The sequence below is a fragment of the Thunnus albacares genome, chromosome 8, assembly GCF_914725855.1.
Source record: "Thunnus albacares chromosome 8, fThuAlb1.1, whole genome shotgun sequence".
In the NCBI taxonomy this organism is placed as follows: domain Eukaryota; kingdom Metazoa; phylum Chordata; class Actinopteri; order Scombriformes; family Scombridae; genus Thunnus; species Thunnus albacares.
In genome coordinates this window covers 2,467,628-2,486,072 of record NC_058113.1, presented here as the reverse complement: position 1 = coordinate 2,486,072, position 18,445 = coordinate 2,467,628, and the positions used below count along the sequence as shown (strand labels likewise).

At 38.8% G+C, this 18,445-nt stretch overlaps 1 protein-coding gene across 5 annotated transcripts in view; it reads left to right on the top strand.

The window, feature by feature from the left end:
• The window catches only part of grik2 (glutamate receptor, ionotropic, kainate 2), a 288,725-nt gene that overhangs the window by 198,936 nt on the left and 71,344 nt on the right, over positions 1–18,445 (top strand). For all 5 annotated transcript variants that reach the window (XM_044359252.1, XM_044359255.1, XM_044359254.1 and 2 more), the window contains 2 exons: positions 11,170–11,376; positions 17,002–17,225. In XM_044359252.1, coding sequence (XP_044215187.1) covers positions 11,170–11,376; positions 17,002–17,225 — 431 coding nt within the window. The remainder of the gene's footprint in view (positions 1–11,169; positions 11,377–17,001; positions 17,226–18,445) is intronic.

Genomic DNA, 18,445 nt, shown 5'->3' with positions numbered 1-18,445 from the left:
AAATGTAAATGCTTAAATTAAAAGCTTAAATGCAAAGCTTAAATTGTGAAATGTAACCTAAAAGAAAAACACATGAAGTTGGAAAGAACTATGTGTCTTTAGTATATGCCTCTTTCTGTGGACATGCTGGCTATTGGCGTAAACAGTGAGCTGGGAGTAACTCTAGGAAATTGGGGTACTGGGTGCTCTAACAAAATCATGTGGTGTATCTTTTATTACAAGAGAAAAAGAAGGTCACTAGAAAATAGGAGAAAACTGAAATAGTTATAGTATGTGATTATGTGTATGCTAGCACAGAGAAAACGTCAAGTTACATTAGATAAAGTGGAATTTGCAAATGAAAATACCACTTAAATAAGAAAAGTAAAATAAAATTATTTTATTTCATCAAATGCTTGGAGGTATTGTAAGATACAGCAATATTAAACGTGTGTGAAGCTTCATTACTCAAGATCCACTTACTTCAATATTTCAACCACATCCTACAGTCTTCCTCAGTGGATTTAACTTTTTCAGTAGTCATGCAGATGGCCATGAAAACATACTTTTTTAATACAACCATAAATCTCCATTACAACTGAGCAAACTACATCTGTTGAAGAAGACCATGAGATGCAATTAAAAGCCCCGAAAAAGCTAATAAGATGACCTTGAGTTAAGATTATTTTTTGTGAAATCTATTTGAATTTTTTTTGACACTGTTTTATTTACGGTGATGCCTCTGTTGCCTCTGGGACACCACAATGGAGATTGCACACAGTGCATCAGCAACACATGTACTGTATATGTAATCTTATTGGGCAGTGTGCTCATGTGTCAGATTAAGTACTTCAGTGTGTCTGTGTTGATATGATTAATTGGGATTAAAGCATGTGAATAGTAACTGGAGAACCACGTCAGCTGAATGAAACCATGCCATTAAAAATTCTTTTGAACAGCGTCTCTTTTGAAGCTGTAATTCATAAAAGACAGAAATTGCTAAATCTCTGTTGGGTCAGTGTTGGTGTAAATCAAACCAGAATAAACAAATTGCATGAATTATTACAGAATTTCAGTGATTGCAGCAGAGGAGACTTTGTAGCTGACTAATATTCTGATTTGGGTAAGTACAGCATAAACCATATTACCAGCTCTCCTCCAGACTGCCATTGCCTTCCAAATTACATGTAAAAGCAATGACTTTTTTCCTCTTATATTTGTGCATTTTTGTGAAATATGTGAAGAGTGAAAAGCAACATTTCTCTGTCTGATCCAAAAAATATTAAAACCCCTCCATGCACCATTTCCTGTTCCCACAGCTCCATAATGTCCGGAAAGAATAACAGGTATTGCTGCCTGTTACAGAGAGAGATGCTCTTTGTTAATGTGCCGAGCGATTGTTTATGATAATTACAGTCTTTCACAGCTGACAAAAGGTGAGAGGTCACAAGCTGCTAATGGGCTGACAATAGCTCCTTTGTGCTCGACATGCTAGATAACAGTTGTTCCACTAGTTCACATGGCAGCACATAGAGGCAGAGAGAAAATGGTCAAATAATATAGAGAGGAATTGACTTATAATTTAAAGGGGCTGAGGGAAAATTTAGATAGATGGGTAGATAGGTAGATAGGTAGATAGATAGGTAGATAGATAGATGTCCTGATAATACACAACCAAACAAGTCATATAACAAAAACTGTAAAACCAACAATCTTATGCCAAACATTAATACAACATAAACACAAGACAAATGACTATAAAATACAAAAGAACATTACACAGGTATAAAACAGACACCTTGAGAAAAATAGAAGCGTTCATTATATAAAATATCACCCAATAGAATCTTAAAATGTTTGAGAGATACAAATTTGATAATAATTTAAGGGAGTCCTGAAGCTTATTCCCCCTATGAGGAGCATAATAGGTAAATGCAGTTTTTCCCAGTTCTGTATTCATATAAGGGATATCCAGGGTAATGCATTTTTGTGAATGGGTATGGTATCCCATATTTTTAAGTCTCAAAAGTGATGATAAATAAAATGATAGCTTATTTAGGATGGCTTTATAAATAAAAACAAGACAGTGTTGTTCCCTTCGACTAGTAAGTGATGTCCCCCCTACCTTCATAGAGGATACAATGATGGGTTCTAAAACTGTCACCTGTAATAAATCTAAGGCAAATGTGATACACAGCATCAAGGGGTTTGAGGGTATTGGCAGCTGTTTGCATGTAAATAAATTACACCTGCATAGTCAAGCTCTGTTAAAAAAGTTGCCTGTACAATCTGCAACCTACTGCTAAAAGAGAGGCACTGCCTATTTGTATCAAAGAAACCTAATTTAAACTTAAGCTTTTTAGTCAGTTCCTCAACATGAGTTTTAAATGACAACTTTTCATCTAACCAGATACCCAGGGACTATAACATGGGACTTTTAATACTTTTTTTTTTCATTTTGGATCTGGTGACGAGCATGTAATTAGTCTTATCTAGATTTGGTAAAAGCTTAAGTTTAATCAAGGCCTTTTGAATAGCCAAAAAATCAGCCTTTAAATTAGACAGTGCTTTGTTAATGGGGGGCGACAATGAATAAATTAATGTGTTGTCAGCATAATAATAACTAGAGCTGTTACTAACAAATGAGCCCAGGTCATTTATGTACAATGTGAACAGAATAGGTCCTAGTATTGAGTCCTGTGGCACCCCTCTTGTAACTTCAAGGAAGTCAGATTGATGACCGTCTGCAACTATTGCTTTTGTTCTGCCAGTAAGATAACTGTGGAACAAGTTACATGCAATTGTGTCAAAACCAATTGATCCAATTGAACTTTATCCAATTGCTTTAGACAAATTCATGAGCAGGGCAATACAACACCCATTCTTATTTAGAGAACAGATTATATCATTAACTACTTTACATGCTGCTGTCAAAGTGCTATGTCCAGGTCTGAAACGAGACTGATGGGGTTTAAAATGCAATGCTCAGCTAGAAAGTGATGTAATTGATTATTTATGAGCTTTTCTCAGATTTTAGCTAAACATGACCATTTGGAGATTGGGTGGTAGATATTTGGATCCCTAGTGTCACTACATTTATTAGGCAATATATGTGCTGCTTTCCAAACTTTAGGGATATTCACAAGTGTTACACAAGTGATACAAGTGTTAGGGTTAATTGAGGCCAGGGCATCAAAAACCTCCTTAACAGAGAACTGTCTAAGGGAAAATCTTTCCCCAAAAGGGTATTGCTATTATACTTGATTCCATCTTTGATTGAGTTTGATTGTTCATTTTCTGAGACAAGGACAGAATCTAGAGAAAGGAGCTTGGGTAGGGAGTAAGCATAGTCATGATTTAGTGACTTAATTGTTTTCCAGAATGTTGCTGGATTACCACTACAATCGGACAGGGTATCAACAAAATAACATGAATTAGCATTTCTAATTGCCCTGACATTTTTTTCATCTGTCTAAAGATCTGCCAATGCATAGAGGACTTTGAGCCTTGTGCTATTGCCCATGCTTCATCCCTTTCAGGTGTGTTTCAGGTGAGATTTCAGATGTGAACCAGGGATTCAATCTATTTTTTGCTCTGTAGTTCTTAAAGGGAGCATGCTTATTTGCTAAGGAGTTGAAAACATCTGTGGCTTAGGGCTAATTCAGGGCCAGGAATAGCACATAACCTTGTTATATCACTGAGAAATAAATCATGAAGAAAAACTCTGTGGTTTGGTCCACCCTATATGTATTATAACTGCTAATTGCAATGACATTATCTCTCCAGTCAACCAGTATTAAAATATTTGGATTGGTTTGTTGGACCCAGATTCTAATCAAGTGTAGTTTTGGTACTAGACTCGTAATAATCAACTAAATAACTAAAAACTAAACTTGAGTAATATAAACTAAAACTTGATTAGAGGCAGATGCACAGCTGATGCGACATAGGTTGCAAGTATTAGCTCCCCACCAAGGCCTCCTGGGATGATACGGCCTATTGTTGCATATGACTGGGATTGTAGAGGCGGGAGACGACTGACAGGGGGAGCACTGGGCAGTTTTTGTAGGTGGTGGGGATGGCAGACTGTAGCTGTCCACGTTGCAGGTGGACTTGGTGGCATTTATATTGCAGGAGGGGTTCACAAGTCCAAAACTATTTGTTGACCTATTATAAAAAGAAGTGTCAGGAATAGGGGACTTTATAAGGTTGCTAGAGGGCCCTGGCTCCATGATTCATTGAAGAGAAGCATGAGGAACCAATAGGACGGGCGCTAGGACCCCGCTGACGTCAACAGTGACGGGGCTTGTCAGAATGAGTGGACGTCGTGGGAGTGTTTTGCCTGCCTGTTAGTGGAGCACCGGAGTGGGTTACAGAGAGCGATATGTTTGCTGAAAGTAGTTTTGCCCCCAACCAGTTTGGATGTATGTCATCATTTCTAAATAACTGTCTGCATTCCCAGAAGAGATTGAAATTGTCAAAGTAGGAGACAATGTGGGCAGCACAGGCTAATGAGATACCAGGTGTACAGAGATAGTAGCCTGCTGTAATGCTCAACACAGCGGCCACAGGAGGGGATGGGACCAGACATGTAAAAGTGCCTGACAGATCTCTTCAGAGAACAGAACAAATGCACAAAGTCACTTTTTAGTAGTTCCCACTAGCTTGCTGGGAACACTGAGCCCTGCACACTTGGGCTAACATTAGCCACTTTAGCTAAATTGTGCTAACAGAGTAGGTACTGTAATAAAGTAACATTAAACTTAGTGAAACATTGTGACAATAGTCCATTTCAGTGCGAGTCCTGGAGCCAGGGAGAGCAGCAGGTGAGCCAACTGTCAATCACAGCTGTCAATCAACACCCACATGGCAGTCATCAAAGCTACTATAAATCTTCAAATTTTATTAACAGAGCAATAATTTCCAACTAGCACACTTATTAGAGGGTCTGAATTTAGAGATTGAGATGATAATGACTTGTTGAAAAAACTGATTGACTTTCTGGAGAGAAGTTTTTGAAGCTTTTTGAATGGGAGTCAGTTGAACATCTAGCAGCCATCAGTGGCATTGCAGTTTAAGGTGCTTCCACATTTGCTTCAGCCTCCAGCCATGGTATTGCTGCTTGGTAGAGGACCTAGGTCCAGTAGTCAAGTATAGTGGCCAAGTGGTCATCAGAGTCAACAACTGCAGTAAGGTCTAAAAGAAAGAAACATAGCAGGCTGGACACTGTCAGATGCTAAAAACTGGCAGAAGTCAGTTATCTGTAAAGCTGAATTCATGCTTGACTTAAGGGGTTAATGGCAGTCCTTCCATAAATACCTATGGTGTAGGTTTGCAATCCATGTACCTTCATCTCAGTCGATTTCAAATTCTCAAACGAAAATTGGAAAATAAAAAATGAGTGAGTGACAAAACATTTCAAGCCCTGTTTTTCATTTTCTGATTTTCATTTTAGCATAGGAAATCAATTGAGACAATGGTACTTGGATTGTTTTCATTTATAGTTCATCCTTGGGTTTCACCTATTAATAGCACCAATCAGAACTAGACAGATGTGTTGTATGTGTTTAGGTTGTATTGTGCTTTAATTATATACCCCACAGTAATTGTGTTTACATTCTTTCATTTACTTTGTAATAAACAGCAGAGTGATGATGAACTTGGCCTATACTTAAAGACCTCCTCTAATGAAAATCAAGTTTTTAACCTTGTTTACATGTCCATGTGGTGTTTTTCATATGCTACAAGCAGTAGGTGATTTGTTACTTTTTAACAGGAAGGTTGGGGTTAGATTTACCCTAACCTTAACCCCAACCCCCTAACCTTAGACTGCAGGATTGTCATATAGGCCTAGTCTAATTGTTGATATTATAATCATGATTATCATTTTGAATTAATAGAACTGCTATTAGGCTAAACACATATTTTGTGTAGACCAATTATTTTACTGGATGTGCAAATTAAGCATTTTAATAATGCTAATTTTTCAAAACACAAGGCAGTTTGACAGTATAAACTTTACCTCGAATTATGTAACTGTGTCAGCTGAGTACAGTGCGGTCAGTGCAGGTTAATTTTCTCAGTCACATTACCTGCTCCACTCCCAAGTTACACCAACCATCTTTAGTAAAAACTATATCTGTAGCCATGTCTCCCCTAAAATATTTTGTTACAGATGTGGCTTGGTCTGGGGGTGTATTTTCAGCAGCACAGACGTTGCCACTTGTCACTTTATATAAGCTATATATATAGTATAGAACTGAGTATTTATAGTAGTAGTATCTAGATCCAAGCGCCATGGATTTATCAATACACAGCACAGTTAGGCTACTGATATTTAAGAGCCATATATTCTAACTTTCACAAATCTCAGTCAGATAAAGGATCAATAAGTCAGGCAGACTAGACTATCATATTCAAGTAAACAACCCCTATGCCCCTGCACTCTCTCATCTACTAGGGGATGGAGAGGGGGGATGGCAGATTAACAAGGGGGATACATTTTGGTCATTTTGCTAACAAGAGAATGGCATCCCCCCTCAGATTGCCTACTGCCTACTGGCTACAAGACATGTCAGGAGCAAAATAAGTAGTAAATATCATGGCTGAGCATTTCTACTTTGAAACTGCAGTGTGCAAAGGACAGCCTCAAAAACACAGATTCAGTCAGGCAGGATTTCATATGTTGCAAATCTAAGGAACTAATCATTTATAATTAAAGATAATTATATGCAGAGTCTACCTCCTCAGGTTTTCCCTGACAGCTGATTCCGATCTGCATGGAAGAGTAACAACCTGTCAAGTTGAAAATCCAAGTCTGGCATATTTCTGTTAAGCCAATTTTCTGTCAGGAGAAAAACACAACAGTTTCTCATCTTCAGATGAACACTCAGTCTCAGTCAGATCAGATCTATTTTGTCATCCAGTGAGCGAACACTGACCAGAAAGAGCGATGGCGATGGCTGCCTAGTTGTGTTAGCTTTTAGCTTGGCTAACAGACCAGCCTACTAACCCCTCCTCTGCTTCTCTGTACACTGCTTCCTCTTGCTTCTGAGCCGTTGTAGTCTGCTACACCAGTCCACTGCCACTGGGCATTGTGTCCTCTGGAGCTGCCGTATGGTGAGCGCCACTCTAAGCTTTGGTGGAAGTGAGGCGGGTGAGTTATCGATAATGTTCAGAAGTTTGGTCCGGCTGTACCTTCTTGGCCTAGTTGCACTGGTCGTGCTATCTGCACACTTAATCATGTTAAGAGAAGAGTCCCTAATACTCTTTACACCATAACCGAGAGCCGGAGAAGCCTCCATGAATATATTTGCATAGTTATAGATTCTGGAATTTTTAATGAGGGAGAAGGAATAGATGTCATTTTAAGGATTTTAAAGTGGTAATTTGCTTTTTTTGCAGAAAAAACATATCAGACACCCAATATAGTTCCAAGCAGAGTATGTTTATATGTCTTAATACATGTCTGGAGAGTATCTTTAAAGAACTGGAGTTACATCCAGGTAACTTTTATTTCATGTCTCATTACTGACCAGGAGACTACTGCCATACAATTGTTGTGTTTTGGTTCTTTCATTCACTGTGATAAAGAGCAGTGATCGTGGTGAGTTTTGAAGATGTGTGTTATTGAAAGGAATGATTACTGAGTGTATCTTTAACTTGTTTATGTTGTCTTCACTTTCAACAACCTCCACCAGAAATATGTAGGAGAAAACACAATCAGCACCAAGCTGACCAATCAAGGTCTTTCAGTCTCCGTGTGATATCTCTGTAGCCCTAGCGCTACAGTGGTTATGTGTGTTGGTTCCCAATTCATATTGTAACCCTTTAAATGTCAGTAATGAGTTTGACTTGAGTAAGACTTAAGTTAAAGTAGGGCACGATGGCCACGGTAGTGAGTGATAAACAACCCTAAAGTTACAGTAGCATATTCAGTAATGAAGAGACAGGAAATATCTTGGAAAAGATGACAGCTCCTTCTTCATAGACTCTAATATTGAGAGTATCAGTGAGTGTTTTCCCTCTGTCATACTCTCTAGTACCTGTGTGTGAAAAATGCATACACTCAACCACTGAAGCCATGTTTAGTTACCATGGTGTTGGGGAGAATGGAAAACACTGCTCTCAGCTTGGAGTGGTAGTTAATGGAATGAATGTGTAAGAGAAAAAAAAAACTTGCAGTGTACACACAGTATGGACATTGTATGCACAATACACTGCTGTCATAGCTATGCGTATGTATATTGTCAACAGACTTACCATCCTATGTATTTCCATGGTAATGATTTCTTTTCTAAATACCACGAAAAGTATATGTACATTTCACTTGTGGTCACCTTCAACTAAATAGTGAGCGGTCTGACTTATCCTGCTGGCTGGGACACATTTCAGACTGCAGACCAGTTAACAGCTTGTCCAACTGGGGACAAAAGCCGTGTCCCCAATTGGGAAAAAGCTGACTTTTGGATCAGTGATTAAGGTTAGGGTTATGTTAAGGTAAGGGTCAGGGTTAGAGTTAGGCAAGTAGTGGTTATGGTTAGAGCTAGGGTAAGTCTCCAGGAAATAAATGTAAGTCTATGTAATCCCCCCAAAAGTGACCTAAGTAAACACGTGTGTGTGTGTGTGTGTGTGTGTGTGTGCATTCGTACTGTATGTCTTGACACTCTGGTATTGATCTGTATGTGGATAGTGCTTTCTGCTCTTTCATCAAGATTACATCAGTATCCTTGCAGTCCTGCAGCTGCTGAGGTATAATGTAGCAGCACATGAATGACAGTAGATATGACATGTTGTGTACTGAGCTGTGTCAGCAGTGATAAAATTGATGGCGGTGCTGTGGTTAAAGTGTGGCCATAGCTTCTAATGCTAACCGCTATCCTCTCTTATTTTAGCATGAAAGGCACGGATAGGAGAGAGTCACATAATTACAAATTGCAAGCCATCACACATCACACAGTCATCAGCTCAAGTTGATAACTGTCAGTGATGCTAACATCCACTGTAGTTTGAACCATGAATGAGCAGTTATCTACTATTGAGCCATGGTTGGCTGATAGACAGAGTTGATATTGTGGGTGTATGCATGGTGTAAATACCATTAAATGAATGAACAATGGTGTCTGATAAACCTTATAGGCATTTAAAAAATATTTCACATATGAAAGGTAGTATTTTACATGTAAAAACACAAATGTCAAATTTGCTTTATTGTAAGGGACAAACATTCACGTGTAAACATATGTAAAACAGGATTATGCCTGTGATAAATTCATGTAATATTGATATGGGATCTTCAAATGTTTCGCATGTAGAATAGACATCACCTGAAAAAAAAATCACATGCTTTTTTGTAAGGGACAAAAACTTCAATGTTTTGTATGTGATAAATTCACATGATAAAGGGTACATATGGTTTCTTTATTATATCAAATTTGAAATAAAAACACATTTTGCATGTGCTTTTTGCATCACATTACAACATATACAGTCATACATGAAACAGCCTCTTACATGTCAAAAGTTGACATGATGATTGACAAGTGGTTTTCAAATATTCAATTATATGTAAAAACGTTAATTACAGATGTAATATCCCAAGTAAAACAGCATTTTATGAGATAAATTTACACATAAGTCCACATGACTTTTCACATATATAATATTTCACATGTGAAGTGTAATTTTTTCTTGTAAGAATGGTAATGATAGGGATGGAATCACACGTGATATAATATGTGAATCAGTTTTTACCATGTGTGCATTTACACATTTGCATTGCATATTAACCCATTTACACCCACATAGCCATATGAGGATGTAAATTTCACATGTGATAAATATTAACATGACACAGACACATGATGTTTAAAATGTAATGTGTAAAATATATTATATTTATATTTATCATATAAATGTTTTTAGTACATGTTAAAAACGCCACATTTGGCTTTTTGCAATACTCTTCACATGTTGACCTGCATTTTACAGTCTTACATAGGCATTTGTAATTTTTGGATATGTCATATGATACTTGAATTTTACATGTTTTTTCTCTGTATAAAATGACCATAATTATATAAAAATATCAGTGTTTAATTAATAGGTAATAGAAAAAATAAACAGAAGGAGTCACAAAGGTATGGTTAAATGTAGCTTTTAATTAATATTAAGAAATAATAATAATGGCTCCATAACCAAACATTTCCAGCCTAACAGCACTTTGTTGTGAAGTAATTACTTGACATCTATCTATTATAAATATGACAAGGCACATTTATGATAGAGTGCAAAACCATTGGTTTGGCCTACCACTACTAGTGAAGAGAACAAACTGTTGTTGTTTTTTTTCTTCATGCAAACATCTCACGGCTCGCATACTGTTGAAACTCCAGCCAGTGGAATCTGTCAAAGCTGTTAGCAATCTTCTTCTCTTTTTTTTTTCAGCCATGGCACAGTTATACGATAAACAACACCTGCTTGACAATATATTTTTGGATTTATTTGTCTGAGAGAGACAAGAGAGTCATAGAAATGAGGGACGTGTGGCAAGAACGAGTGTATAACGCTAAACAAAGACAGATGGTGCATGGAGCAGAGGTAGAAGGGAAGAACCAGGAGGAGGAGGAGGAGGAGGAAATGAGGAATGAAACGTAGAGGGAAGAGAGGAGCAGGACGTGGCGGAGGAGATGCTCGGTAGGCGGGAGGGAGAAAGGAAGCGGTATGAAAGAAGACATTAGTAATCTCCCCAGCTGTTTGTGTGAACAGAGGGGATGTGCCGGCTCTTGCTCTCTCTTTTTGTGTCCGTCTATCAGCATCTCTTATCTTATTGACAAAGCGTGTGGTGTCCTGAAAGCTGGGCCTGGGCCCAAAGCCAGCCTGCTGTGCCTGAGAGGAGCACAGAGTCATTGATATGGGGGGATTATCTCTTATTATGGTCATGCCACACTTTGCACCCACCCTACCTCACATCACAGAATGGGGACTGCTGGCAAGCACACACACACACAAACACACAGTAACACAACAGCTTTACACATGCTTTACCAGCTGAGCCAGTGTGTGTTTGGGCTCACACCGCTCCAAAGCCTATCTCTCACATCAGACACCTTCTCAGATAGGCCTTATCAGTAGGTAAAAGCTGCCAAGCGCTGCGGAGACTCAAACCTCCTCCACTATTTCACCTGACAGGAGGAGCCATATGTGATGTTCAAGAAGTCTGACAAGCCGCTGTATGGGAACGACCGCTTTGAGGGCTACTGCATAGACCTGCTGAGAGAGCTCGCCAACATCCTGGGCTTCACCTATGAGATCCGCCTGGTGGAAGATGGGAAATACGGTGCTCAGGATGAGAACACGGGCCAGTGGAATGGCATGGTCAAGGAGCTAATGGACCACGTGAGTCTCTAAACATTATCAAAGATGGTAATAATTTTCATAGTTGTTCTATCACTTATGATACCATTATACTCACAAAGTTAATTGCTAAAATCGGGGAACATGGCGGTGTAGAAGGCCTATGGCAAGAAACAGTAGCAGTCAGATGATCACTTTATTTGAAAGTAAAAAAAAAATAAAAAAAAATCTCCCTGAAATGTCAGTACAATTCCTCATTGTACAGAAAAGCTGTTACAATTTCATACTACATGCTAATAAGCAGGTTTTGAGTATGTATTGTATCCACTTTGTAAAGGTGACAAAATTAAATATATTTGAAAAGGTCAGTATGCAAACTAAAAATTACTTGATTCTAGAGTGTTGTGTTGATGTTCACTATTGTCCCACACCGCAATGCACAAAGCAACCTGCAGTTTGTTTACGGTACAACCTGTCATTATCTGACGGATTTCTTTTTAGCAATGTCACATTGTTCCCAGATCTCTGCAATTAACATGGTGAGTATAATGTCGGTAGGGATGGCAGCAAAACCAAAAAAATAAACTGATAAATAAACTCATTCAACATACAACGTTATGAGAAAGCAGAGTAGCAAAAACGATATAAAGCAGCCAGCACTTTTGTAAAGGACAAATTGATGGTGAGGAAAACAATTTTGGCTTAAAAATAAGTTTTTTTTGGTGTGTATTAGAGCAATTATTGGTCAAAAAGTGTATTCAAACTTGTATATTTTTTTTGAGAGACTGTCACAATCCTCATATAGATCTGATCTCAGCTTTCCTGTCACTACAGATCAAAAACCACACCTCATCTGATTGTGTCCTTACAGTTTAGTTGTAGTGCTGAAATGATTAGTCGAGTAATTGATCAGTCACTCGAGGGAAAATAACCAATAACAAAAATAATCAATTCATAAGACATAATGTGTCAACTAAAATGTCAAACATATGTGTTTTATACTGTTGGTCAGACCAAACAAGCAATTCAAAGATGGAAAAAGACATTTTATTGATTCCATGCAGGGAAATTAAAGCATCAAAGCAAAAGAAAGTACAAAAACAGATGAATAGTACAGAATAAAGAAGGAAGGAAGGAATAAAGGAAGGAAGGAATAAAGGAAGGAAGGAATAAAGCCCCATAAAACTATATAACTATCCGCACTTTGCTGGGAAATGGCCATGGATAAGCAATGAATAGATACTTTACACTGAGACACATAAAGAGAGAAAGAAGATGAAACAGAAAAAAAGAAGAGGGAGGTACCAACTAGCACTATTTGAGAGTACAGTGATGCGAGGAGAGCATAGATTCTTTCATGAGTTGTTTCCCCTACAGAGCTTATTAAAACACACACACACAAGCACACACAATCTGCTCACAGTCTAGATCATTACGCTCGACAAAGTCCCAGATAGGATAAACTGCATGGGCAGAAAAATGGCAGGCCAGTACGGCCTAAAGTCAATATCTGACCCCATTAGAAGTAGCACCCACGAGGGGTCAAGTCTCCCTTAACTCTGCGCGCTTGTCTTCTGCTTCTGCTCTTGATCAGTGCAGTGATTGGCCGTCGTGACAGATAGTCTGGTCTTTTCATGGGTGAAGGGCCCAATCCCTTGTGAGATTATGTTTAGTGTGGGTTTGCCCCACTTCTTTGTGCTGGGTCCGGGCTCGACTTAGACAGATGGTGATTGCAGCAGACAGGCCCTCAGAAGACCTGGGAGTGTGGACTCTCAGAGAAGAAGTTCAGTTGAGGAGGAAACGCTGAATTGAGCTGAACAAGTTGGAAACATCCTGTCAAAGGAATTCAACAAAATTATCTTTGGTTGGTGTAAAGCTCAAAGTGGAGTAAACACATTCTGATGTATTCTGCTGAAAAGCAACCATTGCTTGAATTAGTATTTTCACTGTGCAGCATTATAGTAGTGTGCTAGATGCAGAGAGGCCTGAGGAGTGTACTACAGAGCTAGATTAGTGGGTTAACCAGATATGTTGAGCCTAAAGCCAGAGTTTTCAATGTCACGGAGGTAGCTCTCTTTTAACCTGGTGAGATCACCATGGCAACTTATACTGCAAACTGCAAACAGAACATAACCTGCTCCAGACCAGGTTATGTTCTGAGTTTTGGCATAAATCAGCAATAAAAAGCGCCGTCCTTTCACTAACTACCTGATTTGCTGCTAAGTCCATTTAAAACTGCTGGTACTGCAGCTATTAGTACACCGATTAGAAAATGGATTAGTTGCCATTGATTTGATATGTCATATTATACATTTGTAATGGTGCAATAGGTTAGGGTTACTTGTGGGATTTTGTTACAATATATCAAACTGTATTTTGAATTTTAAAAAAGAACTAATAAGAAACAAAAAACTAATGAAGAAATACCTTAAACAAAAAAAAATAAATAAATAAAATTGATTAGTCCATTGGTATTTAATATTAAATCTATAATATTAATGTCATTTTGATTTGGCCAGAATGTAAAGTGATTATCCTTCGTTATGGGACAGAGTCAGACCTGAATGCACTTCTTGAGTATAATATTTAAATCTGCTGCATCAAGTTTAAGAGCTCTGGATGTAGGAGGCATTGAAAGTGCATTGAGTGGTAAAATAAGTATATTGACTAATTAGGAATTAGTTTTTTAATTAACAAATTTACATGATCAGCAATTTTCTGCCAGCTTTCCTCTCTCTCGCCTTATTTGCAGCAACAGTGTTGCTTTTTGCTGTATTAATGTATTTATACTCTTGATAGCTCTCCGTTATAATGACTATAATGACCTGTTCCTCCTGACTGAAGTAGGCGGTAAAAAAGAGTCAAATGACGTGCTTAACACCCCCCTTTCATGGGGACGCGCACAGAGCCTGAAGCAGAAAGCCTGAGTTAACAAAGAAAAAGTTCCTAACCACTGTCGTGATACCACTTATCTCTGATCGCCAGTGTAGGGTTTTGTGGAGCCAGCTAACACAAAGAAAGCCTGAGTATGTTGAACTTGCTTCATAGTACACCCCTCTGATATTAGAGACTTTTCATGTATCACAGCTGTGAGCAGTGAGCTCAGTCACTTCATCCTCAAGTGATATATGGTAACCTTCATAAGACAAAAAGGATGTATCTTTGAGAAATGAACCACTTGACCTTGCTGTGAATGTTTAGCATTTATAGTCACAAAGCAGCCTGAGATTTATTAACTGTCAACAGCACAACACGCTTTTCACCTCAGATACGGTAACATGACTTTCCTTTCTACACATCCCTCCTCTATATCTCAAAAAGCACAGGTTTCACACATAAGCACGAACCATGTGCTTGCCAAAGAAGGGATTACGGAATAATTATTATTCCATAATCCATATTATTATAAATAACTCTGTAGAAACATCATGTTTATGTTGATTATTTATCAGAATGTGAGGTGCAAATGGGTACCTATGTTGAGAGTGGTAACACATTGTGTACAGTGTTTTTACACCCCATTAACAGTGCATTCACACAATCTGTAGTCCTGTGTGTGTGTGTTGTGTTAAGTAGGTAATTTACTCTGCTCTGACTGGACAGTTGTTTTCTTACGTAGCCACTGTACTAATGAACCAACAATGTCAGTGATTTGTTTCCACACATTGTCATTCGTCTCTTATAAATCCTGGTAGCTCATTAAAGACACGCAGAGAATTAGGAAGCCAGAAAGTGCTGCAATCAGCTTTTCATCATTTTTGCTTAATGTTCTTTCACGTATCGGGGTGGAGCGGTAGACAACAACTCTGTGCTTGAATAAAAAAGGAGCGTGATTGGCTCTCACCTGGTTGTCGCTCACATTGCATCAGAGGACATTTGCGTAAAGTTGAGCCAACTTTCCACTGTACTGTAGCTAGGTGCCTTTTTGGTCTCTCTAGCTCAGAAACATAACATATATTTCTTGTCATGGGATCTGCTTTTGTCTCCCCTGTTCTCTGCCTGGCTTGTCAATCAGTTCTTGGAACTACATTTGCTCAGGAGGTATACTAGATGCAAGTTCAGGGGGGTTTTTTTTTGGCAGCGCTGCCAATGAAGAATGGTCATTAGAAAAACAGAGATTTCAAAGTTGTCATTAGTATTTGGTGAGAAAAGGCCATTCAGATGGAGCTAGAATCAGCGGTTAGAAATAATGAAATATCAGTCACTATAATAGCACCACTTCTTACATTGTTGTCTGACACATAACTACTTACTTCACTACCAAACAGTGCATTAACACTGTGATGTAGTCAGTCCTGCCTTTGGCTTTTTATGGTACGCATCCAAAATGTCTGTAAATGTTTTTTACAATACAGTAGAAATGCAAGGATGAACCTTGTACCAAAGCCTCTCTAGGGTCTTAAAAGTTCATGCCATAGTAAGCTCCACATTACAGGTTGGTAAATTCCTGCAGTGGAAAAGGGCTATAGGTGTGAATTTCAACAACACTGCATTGACAGACAAACCAAAAACCAAGTCTTGTGAAGCCAGGCCTCAAATCTGACCACTGAGTTATTCATTGTCTCTATATATTGTGAAGCAACAATGGTTATGTCAGAGTCATCTACACACTTCCAAATGACGCAGATGCATTGATATGACCAGTCTGCTGTCAGCAAACAAAACAAACATTTAGCAGCTTTAGCAGAACACAAGCATACTGCTCAGTAGCAAATTACTGCATTTGACTTTGTAGAGTCTCATTCCTGAAGTCCTGGAAGATGTTAAAAAATGTGCTGTGCAACAGTTATCATATCAAAAGATATCATTTCCTGTTAGACAACAGGGTAGGAGAGTCCTGCGGTGTGTTCTTTATGGATGGATGGAAGCTTGTATTTAAACTAAACTCTACAGATTTTTGATGAAGTTGCCACTATATCACTGAGAGATCGTTAAGCTATTGTACCACTGACCATGATAGCCATGTTGCATAATGTAGTATGATTTGACGGACATCACATCTACCTGACGCACATGAATGTGGTCAAATTTAGCCGTTTTTCAGTATAGGAAAGTAGTGTACTCTGGTGTAGGTTCAAAAAGAATATAATAGGCACTGGAGAATCTAATTAAATCTAAATAGAATATTATGGTCCAAACTGCTAATAGTCAAAACTCTGGCTACATGAGACTATTAATAAAGGAACATAGACATATTTGAATCAAAATCAACAATAGTGTAGATGCTCCTGTTTCCTCCTTCAGTCCAAAGCTGCAGATCAGCTGGTAAATTATAGGTATGAAGATGTCTCTTTTTATTTTAGCCTCACAAAGCGTTAGCAACCTGTCCTACATGTCTCCTTACAGCACATTCCAGTTCATTCCATCAAATATAGCACTAGGGTAGTCTAAAGCCTCTAACCATCCCAACAAAAAGGAGAAAGTAGGTAAATAAAATAAATAAATGCATTGATTTAGGCTCCAGAGAGGAAAAAGGTGAGTTTAGCAGCAAGAGCATACTTGATGGGTGGAGAGAAAAAGAGAGCTTTAAATTTCTTGCTAAGTGCCTTGGGACAGACTCTGTAGTGTGTAAAGACCCTGTTTTCTTAATTTGATTGCCTCTAAATGCTTCCAGTGCCAGTGACTTATAGCCTATCCCTCTTCCCTTTTTATGTTTGCTGTTGACAGAGAGCTGATCTGGCAGTGGCTCCCCTCGCCATCACATACGTGCGCGAGAAGGTTATCGACTTCTCCAAGCCCTTCATGACGCTGGGTATAAGTATACTGTACCGCAAGCCCAACGGGACCAACCCTGGGGTCTTCTCCTTCCTCAACCCTCTCTCGCCTGATATCTGGATGTATATTCTGCTGGCTTACTTGGGTGTCAGTTGTGTGCTGTTTGTCATAGCCAGGTAACATGTCACTTCCAGTGATCACGGCTTCACACACAGTCAGAAAACATACTAAGCTGCCATCGCTCAGCCTCGCCCATTTAACTAACAGGCTAATCTCTGTAATTACAGGATCTGCATCCTGAGCACACTGACTCGCTCATAGTAAAAGCTTTACCGCTCAGTGACAGTGCTGACACTAATCAATGGTCATGTATCAAAAGCTCAGACTCAATGTCATTGCTGTGTAATGTGTTTAATGAGATCTAACCATGAAGGATCACAAGGATATTTACCTGTTTATACCATTAGACTTTTCTTGAGGATTAATTTTTGCTTGAGGAATATCTTGTTTCAGATTGGCACTCTGCAAGGCTGCTAGGTTACTCCTGGCCTGTTTCTACTCACATTGTTACCAGCATAAAAAAAAACAAAAAAACAGGAGACATTGACATACACAGGAACACAGACCTTAGACAGAGAAGTTATAGGCCTATCAGCCGTTTCAGGGTTGTGTGTATGTGTCTGAGAGAGTGGCAGAAAGGTTGTGCACTCATATAGATATGTGTGTGTGAAAGTGTGTGTGTGTGTGTGTGTGTGTGTGTGTGTGTGTGGGATGTGTCAAGCTCGATGTGAACGGCTGCTGCCCTTCTCCCACCTTTCCCTCGCTGTCCCCAGTGTCTCAGAGTCTATACTGTCTTTTCTTTTCTCTGGTTTCCTTCACCTTGCCTCAAACACTCAGGTATGACTCAGAGGTATGTTCTGTCACAGGTTTGTTTGCTTGTCTTGGTTCACAGGATCCAATAATGGACAAAAACAGAAGTCATATGGAAACAGGAATCTGTTAATAGTCAAATCTGATTCCAATCCCTGTAACTTGTGTTTATCATGACAAATGTATCTGCACTCTTTGCCATGACTTGACCTTTTCTGGTATTTTCTGGCAGCTGAGATCCATGTAGATATAACAAAATATGTCTGTCCAGACAGCTTTGTTATGCCAGGCCTTCAAAAGAATGAAGAACTATTGATGATGAGATGCCAACATCTGTCTGTTTACAACAGAACTGTACCTTTAGGGTTGTTTGTCTGTTTGTTTTGTAATTGCTTTGGATTACTTTCTCACTTCTGAAGGACTGCACCAAAGTTCTCTTATAAGAGGAGCTATGACCTGCAGTTTCACTTCTCTCACTGCAGTTAATCAGTGCCACCCAGGTTCAGATGACATTGTACTTTTTTCC